Below are 20,311 nucleotides of genomic sequence, written 5' to 3' on the forward strand. Positions count from 1 at the left end.
CTTTGGAATACATATGACAATTTGGATAGCACCAAGCAAATTTTAATATTTTAATGTCTCGTGGACTGGGATGAGGCGTATAGGAGGCAGTATATAGGTTCTGGAGTCTAACTCACCTGCGTTGGGGTCCAAATTCTGCCATCACAACCTGAGTAACCTTGAGCAAGTCACTTAAAGTCTCTGAGCTTTTCTTTTCTCCTCAGTAAAATTGGAATAGCAAGAGTTCCTACCTCCCGGAGTTGACATGATAATGAAATGAGAAAACTACATGCAAAGCACCTGTCACAGTACCTACCTGTTTTGTACTAAGGGCTCAATGAATGCCAGTAGCTGCTGTTGCACCTTTCTAAGCTGGGTCATTTACCTGGCATATGTAACCTGGTCATCCAATTTGAGCAAGATCTTAGCTACATGCTCAACTTTTGGCTCCGCCTATCACCCACCCCCAAGGGCGCATCCCCAGAGGTTGCTGTGATCCCTCCTCAGCAACCAGTGATTGGCAGATAGCAAATCCTTATTTTCAGAAATTAGGTGGGGAAAATCTACCGTGCTACACAAAAACTTGGACAGCCCGCCCTCTAGTGGTATTTTGATGAATTGCCCCCAACAATTGCCCCGTTGATTCACAAATAGGAGGGCTGGCCATAAAAATGAATGGGATATATACAGCTGACATAGTTACCAGAAAACACCTGGTTTAACAAATCAATTTATTAATCAAGAACACATAATAAACTAATATTGGATGTACATCTCAGGCAAAGGACTTTAGTTGTAGTGAACATTATCAAGATATCTGGAGAATGCATATTTTCATATGCTAATTAGCCATTTTACCTAAAGAGATTCCCAGTTTGGGGCAAAAATCCAAAGTTGGCAATCCTATGCACACCTATATATCCTATCCCCCAATAAAAACTGTAATGTACCTAGCCATTAGAGCTTGTAATTTTACTGCATGCAATATTCTTTTTTTTCTAAAATAATATAATTGTTGTTGTTGATAATAACATCTTATCCTCTTCTAGAGATTAAAAACTTTTCTCAGGACTTTGTTTTCACAGCAGGTAGGTGTGACAGGATTTGCTTTTCCAGATGTATTGAGGAGGAAGCCGAGGCTTGTCTATAAGCAGGCTAAATAAGTTTGCTTTGGTCACCCAGGGCACTTTCCAGGATACTGCATTAGGTTTACCCCTAGGAATCTCCTCTTGGTAAAATAAATTGCGTGGACATTGGCATGTCCCTTTATATGTTTCATATGCTCCTTTTTTTTTTGAATCTTCATGTCAAACTAAGCATACACTTGTTTTGCAGTTTGAAATGAAAATGATTAAAATAGAGACCTGGGTTTTAAAGAAGTGGCTTTCTTTGCTGCATAGTAATTGTTTTGTATAGCTCAGATATTAAAGCATTTCTACCAACAAGACCAAACTAAGAGTAATAATTTTTAAGCCTTACAGAAACCTAAATCAAGGGAACAGAGATGAGCATCGAGAGAAACACAATTGTTCTTTAAGTACTTGAATTGCTGTTCATAACAAGACTCAAGAGTGAACAGGGAATGGATAATTTAGAAATAGGTATTTTTTAATGGAATGATGGGAATATTTATAGCCATACTGAGAGATTGTGAAGCAGAGGACAGGCATGCATTCACTGATGCTTTTGATGGGTTTGCGCTGTAGCAAATTTCAATCCAACTGCAGAATGTTGCTGTTTTTTTTGGGGAAAACTATTTTCCTTCTTACAGTGCCTCTATTTACACTTGTGGCTGGTTAGTGAAACGTAGTTATCAAACCACCTGTGGGAGAAGCCAATCTGTCTAGAAACCACTTTTCTTAGGAGCCTTTCGGGGGCAAACCTACACAGGTGCAACTGGAGTTGTGAACAGAATAGGGTTGGATCCCTCTGTGAATGAGAGGCCTTGCTGATAAGGTCAAGCTTGCAGGTGGGCTTCCTCTGTGGGCTACTCAGTTCCACTATGTCCCCAACCTGGCCATAGAATGCTCCCTTGTCAGCTGCAACACAGATCTAGTCATTCACCTATTTGCCAAATATATCTGGAGTGTCAAAGTGCAAAGGGCTCTGAACGTGTGACATGTATTACAAACTCCTTCTCACGACAGAAATGTGAGTTGTACTGGTGACTTCTGATGGCACCATCTTTGATCCCTGGAATGGCCCTTGACAAATTGAGTTTTATGTGAGCTTTCTCCTCTTCCTGCCTTTTTGTGACCCTCTCATGCTTTTCTCTTAACCTCAAGGTTTCAATCCCATCATGTTCCCTTGCCACCTGAGTTTCCAGGCCTCTTACCTCAGTAGACCCTTTTTAGTTGTTTCATCAGTCCCAAATCTAAAGATAAATGCACCACATTGTAGTATTTCATCCCATCTTGCCCCCCTCTCTGTTGGTTTTCCTAGGAATAGCAATCCATTAAAAACAAATCATACCACCTTGCTGGAATCTAGTAGTGGTCCTACACTCTCTAGACATAAGGCTACAAGACCTTTACTCATGGGAATGGATTGCCCATGAGTAAAGTTCATCATGGGAAAATATTCGGTGTCAGATGGGCCTTCATGGATCCCTGGTATCATACACTTTGTCTGCTTTTTTTGGGAAAATCACCTGAGGTCTCTTGAGATACGTTATATTGTAACCTGTATTGTGAGTACAGTCGCCCCCAACCCTGCCCATATTCGCAGGTTCTACATCCTTGGATTCAACCAACCGTGGATGGAAAATATTTTTTAAAAATTGCAGAAAGTTCCAAAAAGAAAAACTTGAATTTGCTGCACACTGGCAACTTTTACATTGCATTTACAACTACATCACATTTACATTGTTTTAGCTATTATAAGTAATCTAGAGATGATTTAAAGTATATCAGAAGGTATATGTAGGTTATATGCTACTACTATGTCATTTTATATAAGGGACTTGAGCATGCACAGGTGTTAATATCCATGGGGCTCCTGAAACCAATCCCCTGCAGATACTGAGGTATGACTATACTAAGAGAAAAGAATAAAGGAATAACGTTTGGAAATTGTTGTCCTTATTATTGAATATCTATTCTCTGTCTATTGACTACTTTATAACTAAAGACTCCCTCTCTGCTACCTAAAGCAAGGGAACAGAAGAAAAGGAACCATAAATTTATTAAGTCAAATACATTTTGCTCAGCTAGTACTTAGAAGGAAATGAATTCTCAGTGTACTCGCAAGGTCCGTATGACAAAGCTAGTTGTAATGGCAGTTAAATGTCTTCAACTGCCTTTGAACATGATGGTTGTGTCCCAGGAGCAGATTTTTGATTATTTTCTATACCAGCCATGTCCTGTCACTAATGGGACAAACCAGCCTGTTAAACATTGTACAGGTGTAGATTATGCAACAGATTGTTTAGAGGAAGTAACTAAAGGGGTTTAGGGTGCAAATGAAAAAAAATTCCAGATTTCTTTTTTCTATCAAGTAGGTAGTTATAGAGGTTTGAAACTACTTTACCAAGACAAATTTGTCAATTCAGAAACACTTGCTGTGCATCTTGGGGTTAGGAGAAAACAAAAACTGGAATATTAAGGAGTTTAAAAAAAATTTATCCCCATATTTTCTTTCTATTAACCAACTTTTAAAATAAAGCTATGAGAAAAAAATATATTCTCTAAAAAAAACAGTTTCCTCTCAGTTGTGTTAATGCATGGGAATAGTATCACAAATAGTCCATAAAAAGGAATAATATAAAATTAATTTAAAGATGATAAAACAATAAATATTAAAATTGCATTTACTACAGAGATGTATCATCAGTAATTTACCATGACCCAGAAAGTTTAACAAATGCAGATTTCCCCCTCTCTGTTCTTGACAGTTGTGAGAATGACAAATGACAGGTAAACAACTGATACTTGGGAGTGACTAAAAAAGCCCCCGAAGAGATAGCCAGAGATCAGTACGTACTTAGTCCAATTCAGGTGTACCTTCTTGACTTCAACAGTGCACAATGGTCATCAAAATTCACAGTGATGAATCTGGTGCCCTGTGAGTACTCAAAGTTCAAATGTCCTTCATTATAAATTTAAGATGAGTTATTTATTTGGTTATTGATTTATTTCTAATGAATACTTCACATACTATAAGAGGATTTGAGGCAACTTATAATAGAAGCTCATATGCAGCAAGGCAGTGAAAAATAAAGTCACAAAGAGACATCAGAAACCACAGAGTTCAAAAACTTTCTTGGGCCATAGACCTCTTTGAAGATCTGATAAAGAGCTGTGGAACATCTCCCCAGAAAAGTATAGCTATGCAAATAGGCACAACCTTGAAGTCTATCCAGGCACTCTGCCCCTGGGTGTCCTTGAACCCCAGGTCAAGAACCCCTTATGTAGAGAAAGCAAAATCCTGAGGTAAGATAGTTATTTCACTTGAGCATTGTATTTAGCTCTGAGCTTCCTGTCAACTGAGGTTAAAAGATAAACACACTGGGTTGCAGAGTTCTCAACATCTAAAAAAGGAAGCAGATCAGTTCACAAAATGATAAGCGAAACATATAATTTTAAAATGGCAGTGTTTAAACAGTTTATGAAAGGATTATTTTAGAAAGGGTAATCAAGTAATATAATGTAGCACAATTTGATGAAATTCTTTGAAAATCAGCAATTGGAGGTAGAATAACTATGTTAATTGTATTGATTAGCATATAAAATTAGCATATAAAATTAGCCACAGTGTCTCATTTCCAACCCTTCTGGAAAAGAGAGAATTTATTGTATATGTCTTTCTTTAATGGTAGATTTACCCACCTAATATTATTTGATTAAACTTGACATTAATATAATATATTCCCATGAGCGCACACCAGCTGAGCAGCAAGGGAGACCTAAGGGTATAAAAAGAAATTGAAGTGTGATTAAATATCTGCTATTAATAGGTCATACCATGGAAAACTGGCATGTAGATAATGGCAAATAATCATTTTAGGTATCCACTGCTTCCAACCCAGGCATCTACTTTCTCAAAGGCAAATAAATAAAACAATGGCTCCTGTCACAATTACAGGCAGAGGCAGTATAGGATAGTGGTTAAGAACACAGTCTCGGGAATCAGAGACTGACTGGTTTTCCACCACTTATTAGCCCTGTGTCCATAGGCAAAGTTGCTGAACTTTTCTGGGTCTCAGTTTTCTCATCTATAACATAAGAATAATAAAAGGGTCAATCTCAGGGCTGCTCCTAGGCTCTATATGGGTCCTAAGGAAGTCTTTGTTTTGTGGGGCTCCTGTCTATATAAACAATTTGAGTCACCAAAAATCAACATGTCAGTGTCATTGTAGCCATCCGATCTCACAAAATCCTGTTAAGCGGATGCCTCGTGACTGGCAGGAGTGATCCACTTGGCCAGCCACCCTACTGGACTTGATACCTATCTGTGGGGCCCCAGGAAAACCCCATAGGCATGAGTGCTGGAGCTCTTTGGAGGATCTAGTCAACCCAAAGTTTACTGCAGAGGACTGGAAATACCCCAAAGGCACAGGGCTAGGGCAGGAATCCTGCTTTCCCAGGTCTAAGGAGGATACTGATCTATCTCATAGGATCACTGGGAAGATTGAATGAGGTAATCTATGTAAAGCACGTGACTCAGTGTCTAGCTCATAGTACGTCCTCAGTACATGTTGGCAATAATTGTTGCTCTTCTCATTATTATCAACAATGCTCACTGCATCTCATGCCCAATCTGGTTTTCTTTCAGTGGATGGCTGCATTGACTGGTCAGTGGATCTCAAGACATACATGGCTTTGGCAGGTGAACCAGTCCGAGTGAAATGTGCCCTTTTCTACAGTTACATTCGTACCAACTATAGCATGGCCCAGAGCACTGGGCTCAGGCTGATGTGGTACAAAAACAAAGGTGATTTGGAAGAGCCCATCATCTTTTCAGAGGTCAGGATGAGCAAAGAGGAAGATTCAATATGGTTTCACTCAGCTGAGGCACAAGACAGTGGATTCTACACTTGTGTTTTAAGGTAAGTGCTGTGTGAAAACTGCTCAATGTCACGGGTGGTAGTCTTGATTGGGACTGGAGTGTGTATGGGTGTGCCTCATGTTATACAGTGAATATATTCTTGAAAGGCTGCAGTGCATGTGGAGCTTCAGTAAATTCAATTCTAATTATTTATTGGGACAATATAGCAAGTTCTTATCACATTTTCATAAAATAAGATTCCCATTTACTATGTATGCTCATTTAATTCAGAAAATTTTGTGATTCATTTATTTCCCAACTCCACCGCTGCCCCAGGGTCTTATATAGATGGTCCCTGACTTAACGATGGTTGGACTTAGAATTTTGCAGCTTTACGATGGTGCAAAAGTGACACGCATTCAGTAGAAACCTCACTTTGGATTTTGAATTTTGAACTTTTTCCAGGCTAGCAATATGAGGTATGATATTATCTCATAATGCTGGGCAGTGGCAGGCAGTAAGCTGCAGCTCCCAGTCAGCCACGTGATCATGAGGTAAACAACTGATACACTTAAAATCACTCTGTCCCCATACAGCCATTCCATTTTTCACTTTTAGTACAGTATTCAATAAATTACATGAAATATGCATACTTTATTATAAAATAGGCTTTGAATTAGATAATTTTGCCCAACTGTAGGCTAATGTAAGTGTTCTGACCACATTTAAGGTAGGCTAGGCTAAGCTATGATGTTCGGTAGGTTAGGTGTATTAAATGCATTTTTGACTTAAGATATTTTCAGCTTACTATGGGTTTATCGGGACATAACCCCAATTGTTAGTACAGGAAAATCTGTATTAAAAATTGTTTTTGCATAGAGCCAGTTGGCTCAATGATCTTGATATCTGGCTATGAAAATGACCTAAAGTATCATTTAGGTCAGGGTCTTTCCTTTCTTACTGATGGAAAATAGCTTCAAATGCTTCCGGTGAAATTCTTCATGGGATTTACAATGTGAATTTGAGTCTGCTGTATCTAAATATTCAACATGGGACCCTATAAACACATGGTCATCCTGTGTTCCTATATACTATTCTGGGAAGATACCACAGATACAGTTCCTACTTGCAAGAAGTTTACAGTGAAAAGCAGTCTGTTTTATCCCCAGCGATTCCACAATATGTCCTTCCTCCCCCCTCCACCCCAGTGTCAGGATCTAGGATCTCAAATCTCAGATAGAGACTGCATTAGGTGTTGAAGTAAGTAGCTGAGGTGACCTTTAAACTGCTCTTCAATACTGCCATTTTAGAAGTGTCTGATCTTGCTCACCAGGGACCTGCACTCTACTGTGTGATTTTACCTTCTTGGAAATGCAGACCCTTCCATTTTTGTTTCCTGTGGACTTTGTCTGATGCCAAAGCTATGTCACCTCTTCATCAAAAGCACTTGGAAGCCCCTGGTGTGGCCTCATTGTTCAAAAGGGCAGGAGAACAAGGTGGTATATAAATAGAGAACCTTCTTGATGCTCTAAGAATCACTTTTGTATGTATATTGGGAGGAAGTGTTGGGGGAGCAAGTTTAGTCTCTTTGTGGTGGGCAAAAGCCCCAGGATATTGGCAAAAATAGCAATCATTCTGATCACACCCCTAGCAATAATCAGTATTTTCACCTCCTTGGACCGCTCTTGGCAGAAATGAGAAGTGGGTGTAATTCGGTTCCACTGTCTGGCACTCTGTTCTTTACAGTGCTGCTACTCTTTCCCTGCTTACACCCTCTTCATTCCCACCCTCATTAAATCCTGCCAATCTAAAATAGATCTCTTTTCCTCCCCCTATTCCATTTGCTCTGTTTCTTTTGTTTTCACAAATTTAAAATTTTATTTGTAGAGCATCAGCCTACTATATACAGGTGCTATACTTATAATGAATTATTGAATTAATTACTGCTTACTTCCCCTGCCCTGCTTATTTCCCCGGTCTGACTATCTCTCCTTTCTTCCTTCCTCTCCTCTCACCCATCTCCCTACCCTGAGAAATGCTAACAATATAGTGTGTATCCTTGCATACCTTCCTCTTATTCTTTTAATTATACAAGCATATCTACATGGGGATTTCTCCTTAATGTTTTACAAAATAAAAAGAGAGTTACATATTTCCCTGCATTTTCTCTCCTTATTAAAAATACATAGTGGAAATATTTACAAGTCAATTGATAGAGAGCTCACTCATCCTTTTAAGTACATAATATTCTGTGTTGTTTAATAGTCTATGATACCACAATTTAGTCAATCATTTCATTATTGATGTGCATATACTTTGTTTCCAGTGTTTTTGTCCCTATAAAAGGTGCTGCAATTAAAGCTCCCAGTTTGCTTTTAAATACACTTCTAAATTTTAGAACAGTTTTAGATTTACAGAATTATTGCAAAGATAGTACAGAAAGTTCCTGTATGCCCTACACCCTAGTATTAATATTTAATAGTTAATTCCCCTAGTATTAACATTTCCCCTAGTTAATTCCCCTAGTATTAACATTTTCCATGACTGTGATACACTTGTTACAACTAATGAACCAATAGTGCTACATCATTATTAACTAAAGTCCACATTTTCTTCAGATTTCCTCAGATTTTCCTTAATGCCCTTTTTCTGTTCCAGGATTCCATCTGGGATACCCCACCTTGCATTTGATCGTCATGTCTCCTTAAGCTCCTTTTGGCCGTGGTGGTTTCTCAGACTCTCCTTGTTTCTGATGACCTTGACAGTTTGAGTAGTACTATTCAGATATTTTGTAGAATGTCCCTCAGTTGGAATTTATCTGACTTTTTTTTCATGTTTATACTGGGGTAATGTGTTTTGGGGAGGAAGAACACAGAGATACAATACTATTTTCATCACATCATAACAAGGATATGGAGTATCAGTATGCTTTTCCATTGTTGATATTGACCTTGATCATCTGGCTCAAGGTAGTATTTGTCTTTCTCCACTGTAAAGTTGTTCTTTCTCCACCCCCTTTTCAAATTGCCCTCTTTGGAAGAAAGTAGTTATTCACAGTCCATACATAAGGAGTGGTAGTTACGCTCCACTTCATTAAGACCAAAGTATCTACATAAAATTATTTAGAATTCTTCTGCATGGGATATTTGTTTTTTTCTCCCATTTATTTATTTATTCAATCATTTACTTATATCACCACGGACTCATGGATATTTATATTATACATTGGGTAATAATCCAATGCAATTGTATTTTCTGGGTCAAATTTATCCACCTTTGACCACTGGGAGCTCTTTCAGTTGGTGCTCTGTCCCTCTGGCATAACCTCCTCAGTGTTTTATGTTGTTGTCTGTTTGTTTGTTTAGTATTTTCTTATATTTCCACACTCTAAGATGCTCCAGGCTTATCTTATTTATTCCCTGCCCCCAGTCCTAGAATCAGGCATTTTCCCAAGGAGCCTTGATTCCTTTTAATGAAGAATGATATTAGACACCAAGATTTGGGTGCTAGATGTGCTCGTTGCTACTGGGGAGTTGTTGCTTCTTGGCCCTCTCAGCTGACAGCCTATTTTGCTTTTAAACAAAGCCTTGTACTACCTCATACACAAGGGGGATTTCCCAATGCCCTTGAAATCCTTTCCTATAGGTGGCCCCCTCTTTCAAGTATATATTAGATTGACCTTACTTGTATTTTTTTGTAGATATCATCTAAGTCAGTAATTCTCACCTCACATCTAGATCAGTAGAAGAGAAAGGAGTGGTATTCCACTGAGCAGAGGCTTAGATGCAAGCATAGGTGGCAACCTCTTTTATTCGTGCAGCAGGTCTTAGGGAACGATTGGGACTGATGGTGTGGGGGAAATTTTGAATATTATCCTTCATGTGTGCCTTGGTAAGAGAAAAAATATTTGGGAATCACTGTTCTAAAGGATGCAACCGTCTTTTGTCAACTCAGAGATATAGAAATCTCTTTCAGAATGGCAAGAGAGTGACATCTATAGTGAAAAAGGCTCTGAATTTGGCAATGTCTATGTCACCTAAAATCCCAAATTTGATACTATTTTAAGGTAATTATGGAATGATTTTTCTGTGCTTTATCGACCTCATTAAAAGTTACTATTGATTTCAGTGTGGTTAAAAATGCAGATATGAAATATTTAGTAATATGCTCCACCCATTTAAGTCACAGCAAGAAAAGTTTACTGTTTGTGACCTTTCAGTAGCCAATTACTCATTTTTGTGTTTTTCTTTGGCCAGTCTCAAGAGTGATTACTTGAATTTCTCAGCATGTCGGTGGGTTAGTGACAGAGGAATGGTGGAGAAGTGAGTCATATTTTGAGAGCTGTGCCAATCCAAGAATTACTGTCTACTCCCCTTTCCACTCAGATCTTTTCAGTGGAGGCACTTAGTAGAATAAAAATGATGAGAGTAATCTTATCTGACAAAATCCCACATGTCACTTTCTCAACAACTTGGAACAAGGGGCAACTTAAGCTGTGGATGAAGATAGATGTATTCCTATAATCCTGAATTGAATTCACAGATATTGAAAAGAGTGATTAAATATAATTGAATATCTGTAGAAACCTGTGTGTTTGGGGATGACGATGCCAAGTGCAGAGAATCAGTAATAAGTTCAAAACCATCACGACTATTTACCTCTCCAATGATGTAAATGGAATAAGGAACCCTCTTCTTAAACAGGAAGATAATCCAACTATTTTTGGTCTTTCGTAATCATTGAAATAAATGAGGTTCTCAAAATCTGACTGCCTTACAAACTCCTTCTAAAGGGTTCCTTAATGCATTTACACAGTTCTGAGGCATGACATTTGCCTTGCTATTCATCACATTTGAGTGATTATTACTCTAACAAAACAACATTACCAGAAGAATTGAGGGGAGTTGGAGATATCCGAAACAAGAAATGTAGTATGTATCAATAGCTAATTTTTGAATCTGTACAATGAGTACATGAGGATCCATTACATTTTTTTTATTTTTGAATATATTTGAAATGTTCCATAATTAAAAAGAATAAGAAATAAATATAAGTATACAGTAATTTTGCCTGATTTTGATGGCTCTTAAATGATCCTGACTTAAAAGTGCCTATGTAGCATATATTAAACAAGTCTTATATTTCTGTCAACAGTCATGGGACTTGCTTTATGCCATATTGCAAGGAAACTTTTTACATGATCAGCACATTTAGCACAGTTGATCATCCCTTCTTTTTGATATGTCGTTTACCTGAGTTCCAGAGAATCACACCCTCCTAGTTTTCCTCTTATTTCATCAGTTATCCTTTCTGAAGTTCCTTTGCTGACCCCTCATATTCCCCCTGACCTCTTAATGTTAGAGGGCCCTTAGGGCTTGGTCCTTAGGTTTTTTCATCTCTACCCATGCTCCCTCCCTCCATAACCTGTTTATACCGTCTTATAGTTTTATATACTATCTGTACACTGGTAACTTCAACATGTATACCTTTCAGCCCAGATCTCTCTGCAGTCTTTTTTATCCAACAGACTTTTCAGCATCTCCACTTGTGTCAAAACCAGTATGTCCAAAACTGAACTCCTGATCTTCCTCCTATCTTATCATTGGTTCCTAGAAAGTAAACTCTGGGGCAAAAAGCTAATATGTATTAGGGAGTGTAATCCCAGAAAAATAGGAGTGAAGGAAAAGGAAAGTGAGGCAGGGTGAAGGAAGGATATTGTGACAAACTTGATCCAGGAGAAGAAATGGGGAACAATTTATTTCTCAGCTCCCATCTCCCATTGTTCAAGGGGTTATTCCACAGGGTCTTAACCACCTTGAATTTTGGGGATTGCATAATCCGTGCCTTCCATACCACTGCTGGCCCAAGCCAAGATCTCTTATCTCTCTTGTTACAATAAACTCCTAATTAGTTTCTCTGCTTTCGCACATGTATCCCTTCAATCTATTCTTTTTTTTTTAATTTTTATTTTATATTGGAGTGTAGTTGATTTACACTGTTGTGTTAGCTTCAGGTGTACAGCAAAGTGATTGTTATACATATATCCATTCTTTTACAGATTCTTTTCCCATATAGGTTATTACAGAATATTGAGTAAAGCTCCCTGTGCTATACAGTAGGTCCCTTCAATCTATTCTTAACACCATAGTCAGAGTGGTCTTTTAAAAATGTAAGTCACATATGTCTGTGTTCTGTTCTGCTCAGGACCTTCTGATGGCTTCTCATTTCACTTGGAATAAAAGCCAAGTCCTTAGTAGGGCCCTGGAGGTGATCTAGTCCCTGGTACCACTCTAACTACTACTTTCCCATTCTTATCTCCTTGGCTTACTCTACTCCAGCCACTCTGACCTCCTTGCTGTTTCTCAAACATGTCAAGTATACTCCATCCTTAGGGTTTTTTCACTGGCTCTTCCCTCTGTCTAGAACGTTTTCCTCTTCTATATTCACATGACCAACTCCCTCATTTCCTTCAATTGTATAATTTCTTCTATTCTAATCTTATCAGTGGGCCTTCCTTGACTACCTTATTTGTAATATTAAGATTCTCTTTCACTCAGTCCCTATCTTCTATACTGATACTTGCCTTCCTCTATTTCTTCTGTTTCCATAGCAATTATCACCTTTTATTATATATATAATATATATAATTTATGTATTGTATTTATTGTTTTTATTTGTCTATTTCCCCATGCTAGAATGTAAGGTCCTTAAGGACAGAGATCTTTGCCTTTTTGTTTTTGTTGTTCACTAATATATCTCAAGGGCCTAGAATAGTGTGTGGCACATAGTAGACACTCAGTAAATAAATAATGAATGAATGAGCTATTTTCCAGTTAAAGTCAGGTAGCTGCCTGACAGATATAAATTATTTTTATCGTATAAGAATATAGGCCCAAGTATTGCCAGATCTTCTGACTTTTTAAAGAAAGACTTTAAATCTGAATATTTATGTGAAATTTCTCAAATTTAAAAATTTTCAGGGCTCTCCTCCCAAAAAAGTCCCTACTCAGATTCAACCAGTGTATTCACAGTTGGCAAACTCTGAACTACTAAATCCTAACTCTAACATTAACCTAGGGAGTGATGGTATATTATAATTGTGTGACCTGTGCCTTGCTTTCCTAACCTGGAAAATGAAGATTAATTTGTTTACTCAGCTTAAGATACATTGAACACTTGCTTTAGGTGTTTGGTATATAGCATTAAACAAAACAGATTAAAGTTCCTACTCTCCTGGAAATTACCTTCTAGAGTGGGGGGAAACATACAAATAACAAATTCACAAGACTACATTGGGTAATGTGTATTATGAGAATAAAAAAAAAAAGAAGAAGGGTCATGTTGCAGGAGTAACTGGGAGGCCATTTTTGGTTAAGTGGTCTAGAGAGCCTCCCAGAGAAAGGGACTTATAAGCTGAGACATGCATGAAAGGAAGGAACCAGCCTTGTGAAGATCTACAGGAACAGTGTTCCAGTCAGAGTGAACAGCAAGTGCAAAGGTCATGAAACAGGAACAGACTTTTTGTATTCAAGGAAGCTAAAGAAGCCCAGTCTGGATGGAATGCAGTGAGCTGGAGGAAAATGGTACTGGATGAGGCTGGAGAGGCAGGCAGAGGCCAGATCCTGTTGCATATCGTGGGCTAGGATAAAAATTGATTTTTATTAGTAATCAGGGGCAAAGGGAGTGTTGTATTTTGTCTGTTTGTTTTAAACTGGGGAGTAACATGATCAGATTTCCATTTTAAAAAGATGACTCTGGCTGCCCTGGTGGGAAGGGACTGTAGAGAGACAAACAAGGAGACAAAGTTTGGACGGAATTGTGTTAGTTGAACAGATATGTGATGGTAAGCTTGGATTGGGGTGGTAACTTGGAGATGGGGAGAAGTGAATGCATTCTAGATATGCATTGAAGGATGAGCACCAGGACATACTGATGCACTGGATGTGAGAAACGGGAGAAATAGTTGAATAAAGTATGACTCAAGTGTTTCTGACTTAAGCAGTTGAGTGAATCATGGTGCTAGTAACTGAGATAAGAGAAGGCCTGGAGAGGAGCAAGGATAACAGTGTCTACCTCAGGGAATGCTGACAAGCACAGCACCAATGCTGACACAGAGTAAGGACTCAACACATTATCTCTTATTTCTACTTTTACTACCGCTACCGTTGTTACTACTATCGATGATTTTTAGCCCTCATTATATGGCAAACACTGTGATAATCCTCAGTAACCCTATGAGGTAGGTCATATTATTGAAGATGATAAAACTGATACTCATAGAGGTTAAAGAACTTGTCCCATGATACACAGCTAGTAAATGATGGAGCTAAGACTTGAACCCAGGTCTACCTAGCTCATGCACATAATCAGTTTCCTCTACCGTCTTTTTGTTTATTACCTATGTTTACTGTTCTTTGTAGGTACCTGTATCTGTATATCACAACAAATGAGATACGGTTAATTCCTGTTTGTAGAAAGTTCTGTGATTCCGTCTGTTTTCAGGTTCCACGGTGTACAGTATTGTCTGGAGATGAGGATGGAATTCTACTGATTAAAGGTGGACAACAGAAGACAGTGAAATAGAGATCCTAAATTCATGAAAAGTGAGGATCAAGTTAAAGCAGAAATTTCCAGAGATAAAAAACCAGACTACTTGTCTTACAAAGTTTGGAACCCTTTGCAATCATTTATCAGTTTCCAAACATTATACAGAAGTGCTTAACAGTTGTTTGCTACCAAAGAAAAGGGATGGAGGAACCTTGTTGGATGTATGTCCTTAACTGGCTTTCTTTTGTCCATTTACTCTCACTCCCACACCTGCAAGGTATAAGATTCACAATGAATCAATTAGAGAAGCATATACATCAGTCTGTGACAAAGTACTGGAATGAATATAATCAGGTGTATAAATGCATGGCTATGTTTTTCAAGAACTTATTGCATGTAACTACCTCCCTCCATTTACCCTAAAGGTATTTCATAGAAGTAGAAAATTGAGAGTGCATTCCTTCCTAAGTACAGTTTTATATTATTTTGTTTATTTTTAATAAAAGGGATATTTTTCAGCTGATATCATTTCAGGTCTCAGGTACCTATTTTTCACTAAACAAATATTTACTGAGCACCTATTCTATAAAAGGTACCAAAAAAGGCAAAATCAAATGACAGGGCTCCTGCCTCCTAACAAATTTAAAGGGGAATTAGGACATATATACAAATTACAAGCAAACAAGTATAACTCAAGTAAAAGAGAGGATCCCATATGGCTCATCAGAGCATTGTATCCTAGGAAACAGTCCAGCAAATAAACATAATTTTAAAGTTTGAATATTTAGGTATTTAATGTAGTCCTTTGAAAAACATCAAGGGGAAGCCAGTCTGTAACCCCCACCCCGGCAACATTTGAAATCATCTTTTCCCATTACTTTCATGCTCAATATTTATTACATAAGGCAGCTGCCCAGAAACCTCTCTCATCACTCCTCATTCTCATTCCCAACTAAAAAACTCACCCTGGAATGCATCCCCTGCAAGTTTTTCCTCTTTTTGTCCTTTTTTGTCTTCTGTCACTTCTTTTTTTTCCTTGCAAGAAGTTCTTGTTCCCCGTTCTAATATAATTTAATTAAACTAGCATTGCTCCTTGCAATTTTTCAGCTCTTTCTTCCCTACACCTATTCTGCACATTAAAAGCCCAGATACTGATCTGGCACACCAAGAATCTCCATAGAAGTTGCTGAATTTGGAGAGACCCCTGCAGCCAAAAAAGTATTATCTCTGGAGGGCAGGGAGAAGGGGAAAACTGCCAATGCTAACTTCATGTCTTTTATTCCATCACACATGAGAGGAAGTGAAAAGTGCTATAAGAAAGATGGAGATAAAGTAGTAGTAGAGAGTAAGGAAAAATAGCTTTTGACTTATAGAATCATGGTGTTTGAGATGGTTCTTGATGATCTAAACAGGTGGCAATAGTAGAGGAACTACCAGGCAGATGAAGCAGAGTTCAAGAGCAAGGATGCAGTAAAACATGGGTTATGTCCAGAGGAAAACAGGGAGGTCATTGTGGCTGGAACCTGCATTTATCAAGGCATTTTTTTCTAAATATGAACATAACAATAACTAACCCTTGCTTTATAGAGGTTTCAGATATATTTTTGGAATGTGAGACTTTAAGACATCGACCAATTCTTAGAAAATAAGATAAAGGACAGAACTAATGAGCACCTTCACATGCAGTCAGATAATAATGCATGTTTTTAACAGGTGATGTTTCCATGGAGAAAATGGAATATTTAAAGGGAGTAAATTCCCTTCTATGACTCTACCCTTATTAACAAAGGAGATGCTGCTGATCTCAGCATTATCAGTCAGAACATGCACTCCAACTAGTTTTCTCAGGGATGGGAATGAATTCATATGGAGCCATCCCCACTCTCTGGCCACTCTGAAGAGTGATCCACCTTGGCAAGATAGCTGGTTAAGGTTCAGTGGGTACAGTCTCTATCTATGGCTATGAAATGGAGAAAAGCCAAGTAGGATGGTGATGTGTAGTTCCGCTCCAGGGCCTTGGTCTCAATAAAACAAGACCCAGATTAACATGAATCTACACCCACTCATTTCCAGACTGGATCATACTCTTCAATACTAAGGCAATATAGAGATGCCATATGCATTTTTTATTTTTCAGCCCCATTACCCTGCCCCCTCCCAACACCTTTCTCTGACTCCCTGTAAAGGAGAGCGGTTTGGCTAGATTTTATATTTACATTCATCTGTTTTATTCTCATACAAGATCTCTCTCTCTCTCTCTCTCTCTCTCTCTCTGCCCCTCTCTCCCCCACCCCACTCTCTCCCTCTCGCCCTCCTCCTCCCTCCCTCCCTTTCTTTCTGTTGGTCTATCTCTTCCTTTTTAACTGGGTCTAAAACTTACCCCTGGACTACCCCCTCACACAGTTTCTACACACATAGAGCAGGCTTTCTATACATGTGGGCTACTGACTTACTGGTTGTAACCCTCAGATCATTAGGGTCTGCGGATTTTTAATTTCGTCCCATGAAATCTTTTCTAATATGTTAAATGTTACCAATAGAAACAGAGATAGATAGCAGGAAGGCACTTATTATGAGATGACAATGCAAAGAATGATGCTGGGAACATCAGTATTTTATAGCATGGTGCAATGTCACAGAAAATTCTAAATTTTAAGGCATTTAGGGAAATTTCTTATTATGTAGTTTTGTTGTATTATATAAATACTCTGGCAAACTTTCAACTTTGATCCCACATGACATAAAACAAACATTGAAAAGCATTGTTGTTTCTAAATAAAATATGACTTATTTTTACTTTCCATTGTTTTAGAGACAGGTGTAGCCATGTTTGACTGCCCAGTGTGTGGACAAGTCATTTGAAAGAGAGTGGTCAACAGAGACACCTTCGCTACTCATTCCCTTTCACTACTTTGCTTGCCATTATCTCAAGCCCAGAGAGGCTCACTACCATTTTTCTAGATATAAAAGTCAATGACTTTGACCAAGCTATTGGCATCTATGATATTTCCATTCCCTTCACTTGCCCACTGAAGCTGCGTCTTTCTTCCAGCAACATCGTTTTTATAGCTGTCTTACTCTTGAGCTGCTCATCTATGCATGCTAGCCCAAGGGCTCAAAGGCCAAGTCATATCACCTCTGTTGGATCTGTTGAGGATATTTAGTGGTAGAAGTGGAATTAACTTTATTAAATCCTTTCCTCTGGATGTACAGAGGGAAAAAAAAAACCTTTATATTGGGTGTGATACACAAAATCATGCATCTTCCCTTAATCCTATCAAACCCAAATCCAAACAAACCGAATCATTTACTGAAAAAAATAAGTTATGAAAACAGTCTGTAACATAGAGATTTGTGTCTGGCGCCCCTTCTGGAACTACTCACCTTCCTTTCCAGTGCCCCCTCCTAGGCTCTTGTTGCAGTGCCCTTTGGTTTTCTTTCATTGGACCCAACTGGGCCCTCTGTGCAACCAGATGATCTTTTCTTCCCCTTCCCCATTCCCCACTTATGGAAGTTATTCCTAAACGTGCCATTGTCCAGAAGCCCCCACCCCCACCCTGACCTCCTTTCCTTACTCACTCTCAGATCCTTAGTCTAAGGGACACACAGGCAGGAGCCCTCTTGGTTTCGCATCCCTTTGTGTCAGAGATCAGTGTCTGCTCTCTTCTCGTCCTGTCCCAAAGGAAAAGGTTACCTTTCTAAACCTACCCAAGCCAGCAAATTAATTCCTTTTGTTTTTTGTATATTTGTGAACATTTAATTGTTTTACTTTCTTAACAAAGAAGTATATAAAGAAGTAAAAGCCCTCTATCCTACTGCCCCTACCCTACTCCATTTTTCTGGAAAAAAAAGTTTTTCCAGAACATTTCTATGCTTACATAAATCCATTATATATATGTGTGTATATATATATGTGTGTGTGTATATATATGTGTGTGTGTATATATATATATATATATATATATATATATTATATATCACACATACACGCACAGAATAATGAAAAATTTGGGGAGAGATTTTGTTTCACAAAAAAAACACAATTGGCCGTCATATTTTTTTTTCATTGAGCAGTGCAGTGGACATGCCTCCAATAGAGTATGCAGGATCTACTTCATTCTTTTACATATTTCTTGTGTTTTCAAGATTTCTGCAGCTATCTCCTTCCCTATGGCCCAAGTTTCTCCCATATTCAAAAGTACTCTCTCTCTCTCAGTCTTGTACCCCACTTCACTTCTTCCCTTCACAGTCAAAGGTCCCTGAAGAAGAGCCCCCCCTTCACTGAGCGCTTCCTCACTTTCACTCACTCCGCAGTCTTTGCACTTAGGCTTCTGCCGGCTTCTGCCCCCCCACTCCCCCGATCTGCTCAAAGATCAGACATGGCCAGACCCAGTGAACACTTTTCACCTCCTGTCTTAGCGCCCCACCCCCTGCAGCCCTTAGCACTGCTGGACACACTCCCCTTGCAACTCTCTTCCCCCTGTCTCGAGTACTCCTAAGTACTTCACTGTCTCCATGGTTCCCAATTAGGGGCGCTTCTGCCCTCCGGTGGACATGTGGAGACATTTTTGGTTGTCACGATTTTCTGGGGGTGTGGGGTGTGCTACTGGCATCTAGTGGGTAGAGGCCAGGGGTTCTGCCAAACATCCTACAATTCACAGGACAGCCTCTGGAAATCTAGCCCCAACTGTCAGGAGTGCTGAAGCTGTGAAATCCTACTCTGTAGGGATATAAATAAGCCCAAGAAGGTTTCTGTCAAGTGCAGGCCCTTTAATAATGAGCTAGGGATCTGGCCCTAAATCCTGATAATGATTATGTACATCTGCCCCCAAAAGAGACAACTCAGAGTCACATCCAGCCGCTGCAGAAATGTCCCAGGGTTAGGGTTAGGATCAGGGCCATGAAAGCTTCAGTGACTAGGTTCACAGTCCCCAATTAATGTTCAGGGCTCCTCCAGTTGTGTCTCAGTCTGGTCCAGGTATGACTCCTCAGCATCTTTCCACCTGTGGGCTAAACCATACATTTAGCCCCCATCAACACAGCTTAGTCATCAGAGGGGGAGATGCAGACCATCCTCCCCCTCCCCCTTTCACCCCCTCCCTCTGAAAATTGATTTCACATCGGGGTATGTTATATTCTACATTTCTGAATTCACAAGGAGCTTTGTAGCCAGATTCCTCTCCCACTGTTATCCTGGTGATGGGGGAGAGAAAATCTCAGGATGGCAAAATACTGTGGTCAGTGGTCTAGACCAGCAAACCCTCCAGGCACTGTCAAGTTGCTAACTCGCCTCCTTGGCAGTGGCACAAGTTCCCTGTTCAGATCTGTCCCCAGTTCTGCCACTGGGGACTGGGGAGGCTTCTCCTGTCATGGGGCTGAACGACGATAGCAGTCCTCGTCTGCAGCTGGTGCTGGCGTCCTCTGTATGCAGCCCTGAAGGATTCCTCTAGGGGTGGCCCTGTTGTAAGCCCGGGGTTAACCCCAGGCCTGTTTTGTTTCTCATGATATAACTCGCTCAGAACACGAATGAGCTTCCTGGCCAGTTCATTGCTGGAGACTTGGGATGCAGGAATCCCCACTCACTACCCATCACTCCCTGATGCACCGCCCCTGCCAGTTCCGACATTTCCTTTGATGGTTTGTGGTTTGCAACTGCTCTTCTGGTGTAAATTTCTGGCTTGGCAATAATCTGGTTGCCCAGACCAAGGACCCTCTCAAGTTAGCTTAAAGAAAAAAGGATCTGTGTAAAGTGGATTTTCACTCAGCACAACTGCAGGAAGTGAAAAGTGGTCGGGCTGCC

General features: G+C 39.4%; 1 protein-coding gene across 4 annotated transcripts in view; it reads left to right on the plus strand.

Annotated features, from left to right (window-relative positions):
- The window catches only part of IL1RAPL2 (interleukin 1 receptor accessory protein like 2), a 1,100,174-nt gene that overhangs the window by 576,955 nt on the left and 502,908 nt on the right, over window positions 1-20,311 (plus strand). For all 4 annotated transcript variants that reach the window (XM_082447592.1, XM_082447591.1, XM_082447594.1 and 1 more), the window contains one exon: window positions 5,752-6,025. In XM_082447592.1, the coding sequence (XP_082303718.1) occupies window positions 5,752-6,025 (274 nt within the window). The remainder of the gene's footprint in view (window positions 1-5,751; window positions 6,026-20,311) is intronic.

Source organism: Balaenoptera physalus (assembly GCF_965194825.1).
Source record: "Balaenoptera physalus genome assembly, chromosome: X".
NCBI lineage: Eukaryota > Metazoa > Chordata > Mammalia > Artiodactyla > Balaenopteridae > Balaenoptera > Balaenoptera physalus.